The 4,018-nt window shown below is 59.0% G+C and overlaps 2 protein-coding genes across 3 annotated transcripts in view; one reads left to right on the forward strand and one right to left on the reverse strand.

Annotated features, from left to right (window-relative positions):
- CEP104 (centrosomal protein 104kDa) overlaps positions 1-4,018 on the reverse strand; it is a 36,441-nt gene that overhangs the window by 22,452 nt on the left and 9,971 nt on the right. The gene's annotated exons all lie outside the window — the stretch shown is intronic.
- DFFB (DNA fragmentation factor, 40kDa, beta polypeptide (caspase-activated DNase)) overlaps positions 1,424-4,018 on the forward strand; it is a 2,902-nt gene continuing 307 nt past the window's right edge. The window contains exons 1-3 of one of the 2 annotated variants that reach the window (XM_014546163.1): positions 1,424-1,762; positions 1,862-1,937; positions 3,051-3,239. In XM_014546163.1, coding sequence (XP_014401649.1) covers positions 1,694-1,762; positions 1,862-1,937; positions 3,051-3,239 — 334 coding nt within the window. In that variant the 5' untranslated portion in view covers positions 1,424-1,693. Of the gene's footprint in view, positions 1,763-1,861; positions 1,938-2,915; positions 3,240-4,018 lie in introns of those variants that run through there. The other variant, XM_014546164.1, reaches the window with a different exon arrangement.

The raw sequence follows: 4,018 nt of genomic DNA on the forward strand, positions 1-4,018 counted from the left end.
GATGGCCCCGCGAGCTTGCCCGGAGGCTCTGGGTGGGATGGGACTGTTTGGCCGGTCATCTGTCACCATCAGCACCGGCGGACCCCGTATGACAGATGACCCGGGAGGCGGGGACCCCAAAGAGGACCTCGGTGGACCCCCGGGGGCGGCACCGTCTGGGTTCCCACGTGAACTGCCTCGGGGTCCACGACAAAACCCTGCGATTCTGTGCTGCCGCCTCCACTTCAGGGCAGGAGCCCGGCGGCAGAGCCTGGAAGGGCGCGGGGGTACTGCAGAGTGGGTGGAATTGGAGTCTGCAGATTTCTGGGGGTCCTCAGACTCCCCCCGTGGGCGCAGAGGTGCCGCGTCTGGCACCCAGCGTTAGCGAAGCCTCTGCCCTGCTCAGGTACTGACCCGCTTGGGAGAGATTTGGGAGAATCAGAGGTGCAGCGTCCAGGGTGTGTGTGTGTGTGTGTGTGTTGGGGCGGGGGGGGAAGGGGAGAGGGGGAGGGTCCAGGGAAAAGCCATTTCCTGCCATTGGTCCCTTGAGGCCCCGAAGAGGAACTTCCTCCTCCAGCTCCTCAGGGTGCAGAGTGCAGGCCTGTGGAGGGATGGGGGCATCTTCCCTCCCCTGACTGTGAGGGTCCTGACCTCTGGCTTGAGATTCGGGGACCCCATTTCCAGGGCACACTGCCAGTTCGCTGCGAGCTAGGACGCAGCCACTTGGCCTCCCTGGGACTCAGGTTCCCCTCGTGTAGGATGAAGGGTTGGGCTGCGAGGCCCCTCAGGCCCTGCAGCACGAATGTGGCTCATCGGCTGTTGCTCTTGCTCTCGCTGACGTTGTTTCCATGGCTGGGCCTAGACCAGCGCTGGCGTGTGTACACGTGCGGTGGGGGTGACACAGGAGTTGCCCTAAAAATTCACAAAACCGACCAGTGTGGAGCAACAGAGCGCCCACCTCCGCCAGGGAACGATCCTGGGTGCAGGTCATCCTGGACGGAGGCCAGCGTCATTTTCAGCGAGACGTCCTCCTAACCAATCGGCGCCCGGGAAACCAGGCCCAGGCCAGGCCCGTGGTCCTGGCCCGTCGGGCCATGTGCCCTCACGGATGGGGGTGCGTTTGCTGGCTCCGGGGCAGCAGTCATGTGTCATGTGTGGGGACGGGTTTGGCTTGTCAGTGCTCTGAGCAGCAGCTGGAAAGGTCCGTGTCGTGCCTCCCGCAGAGCGGGGACCACTCTGTCTTAGAACGACCTGCAGGAGGTGCCTGGTTCCGACAGGCTGATTCTCTAGACCAGGGGTCCTCAAACTACGGCCTGAGGACCACATGCAAATACAAATATTGTATTTGTTCCCGTTTTGTTTTTTTACTTCAAAATAAGATATGTGCCGTGTGCATGGGAATTTGTCATAGTTTTTTTTTTAACTATAGTCCGGCCCTCCAACGGTCTGAGGGACAGTGAACTGGCCCCCCGTTTAAAAAGTTTGAGGACCCCTGCTCTAGACACACATGCCTGCCTCTGGCGTGCAGGCAGCGTGTTGAGCGTGATTCTTGTTCCTCGTGAGGCTGCTATGGGGAGCCCTCGTGCTGCTGCGCGGAGGTGGGCCTGCCTGAGGCCCTAAGCGAGCGTCCTGCCCTCTCCTCTCCGCTCCTCCCAGGTGCCCGTGCCCGGCTCCCGCCTGTGCCTCTGGGAGGATGGCCGGGAGCTGACTGCAGATGACTTCTGGAGCGTCCCCGACAACATGGAGCTTGTGCTGCTCACCAAGGGCCAGGCCTGGCAGGGCTGTGAGTGGCGGGGCCTGGGAGCCAGGCGGGGAGCGTGGCGGGAGGCTGGCGGGCCCTGGGCGCTGAGGGAAAGGGTCTGGTGCGCATTCCTCCAAGCAGGATGTTCGAATAGTCCGTCCACGGGTGACAAGATGCGTGATCATTAGCCATCGGGGACGTGCAGACCAAACCCAGGGTGAGACTGCACCTCACCTGCTAGCGGACAGGGACTGGGGCGGCGGGGGAGGAAGTGGCCCTCACGCTCTGCCCGTGGGACGTCAAACGGTGCAGCCGCGTGGGCCAGTCTGGTGGTTCCTGGAACCGTAGACGCTCCCCAGGTGACCTGGCAGTGCTCCCCTAGGTGCGTACCCCAGAAAAGTGAAAGCATCGGCCACACAAAGGGTTATGCCAGGGGTTCCCACCGTGGGGCACACGCCCACAGGGGATCCCAGAATGAGTTAAGTGAATTTTTTGCATTTCTTAATGTTCTAGGCACCTCATAGATAGTATATAAATATATGTTGTGACATACTTACAAATTTCAGTTCTCTAGTATATGTTCTGAAACTTTACTTGCTACTTTTTCATATCGCTTCATAGTATTTTTTTTAAACAAATTCTGAGTGATTTCTTCCTCAGGACTTCAACTGTCCTTTCGTTCTTTTATTTTTCTCTTTCATGGATGCCATGTTCTTTGGAAGCTTGGTTAGACCAAGTTCATCACCTTTTAGGCTTCCTCCACGTGACTAGGGGTTCACTTTTTAAAAAAATATATATTTTATTGATTTTTTTACAGAGAGGAAGGGAGAGGGATAGAGAGTTAGAAACATCGATGAGAAACATCAATCAGCTGCCTCCTGCACACCCCCCACTAGGGATGTGCCTGCAACCGAGGTACATGCCCTTGACCGGAATTGAACCTGGGACCCTTTGGTCTGCAGGCTGACGCTCTACCCACTGAGCCAAACCAGTCAGGGCAGGGGTTCACTTTTTGAATAATAAGAATTCTATGTCACGGGGTGGGGTGGGGGGGGCATCAGGATGTTAGTGATGCTCAGATGGGGCGTGGCCAAAGGAAGGCGGGGAACCACTGGTTTATACCCAGATGTGCACAGCAGCTTTCTGCCTAATGGCCAGAAGGTGGAAACAGCTCCGTGTTCATTGGTTCAAACAGTGGGATGTTATTCTGCCGTGAAAACAATGAAGTCCTGACTCCAAAACATCACGTGGGAGGCGGTCAGCACTGTGTCAGCCCAAGGCGGTGCCCAAGGACTGATGGCTCTTCTGTTTGTCCCCCTCCTGCTGGCAGACGTGAGTGACATCAGTCGCTTCCTCAGCGTGTTCCACAGGCCGCATGTGGGGGTCATCCAGGCCGCCCGGCAGCTGCTGTTAGACGAGCAGGCGCCGCTGCGGCAGAAGCTGCTGGCCGACCTGCTGCACACGGTCAGCGAGAACATCGCGGCCGAGACGAGGGCCGAGGACCCGCCCTGGTTCGAAGGTGCCTGGGAGTTGGGGCCTGGGGAGCTGGGCGTGGGAGGGTTCCCCAGAGCCGGACACCCTGGGAAAGGCCGGATTCTACTTCAGTTCCCAAAACTAGGGGCTCCCCAAACTAGAGGCTCCCCAAACTAGGGGCTTGCAGCCTCCCTGATCATGGTGGGCTGGCCCCAGGCAGCCCAGAACGGTGGTGAAGTACATATGACATACAGCTCCCCATCCTAGCCATTGGTAAGGGCGCAGCTCGGCCATTACATGCATTCCCATTGCTGTGCAGCCCGCCCCATCATCAGCTCCAGGACTGTCCATCTTCCCACACTGCACCTCTGTCCCCACTAAACACTAACCGCCACCCGCTCCCCCCGCCCCTGGCGCCCACCCTTCCTTCCTGTCTCTGTGGACCTGACTCCTCCAGGGACCTCACCGAGGTGCAGTCAGACTACTTGCCTCTGCGACTGGCTGCTTTCCTGAGCCCCGTCTATGAGGTCTCTCCTGGCCTTAGTGGGTGAAACCCATTCCACTGTGTGGGGACCACGTGTTCTCGATCCGTTCACCCGCCCATGGACGGACACCTGGGTGGCTTTGGACTAGCCTGTTGAGCAACCCTGAGATGCTAGCATCTTGAGAAGGTGGCACCAGGCAGGAGCCCTGGCCCGGGGTGGCAGCTGAGATCCCCTCGTGGACAAAGACTCCCCACACATGCCCGGCAGGACATTTCTCAGACGAAGCCCTGACCCCCCACCTCCTGGCCCCCCTCCCGCCCAGGAAGGCAGGGATGCAGGG

This window comes from Myotis brandtii, unplaced genomic scaffold, assembly GCF_000412655.1.
Source record: "Myotis brandtii unplaced genomic scaffold, ASM41265v1 scaffold434, whole genome shotgun sequence".
NCBI classification, from domain to species: Eukaryota; Metazoa; Chordata; class Mammalia; order Chiroptera; family Vespertilionidae; genus Myotis; species Myotis brandtii.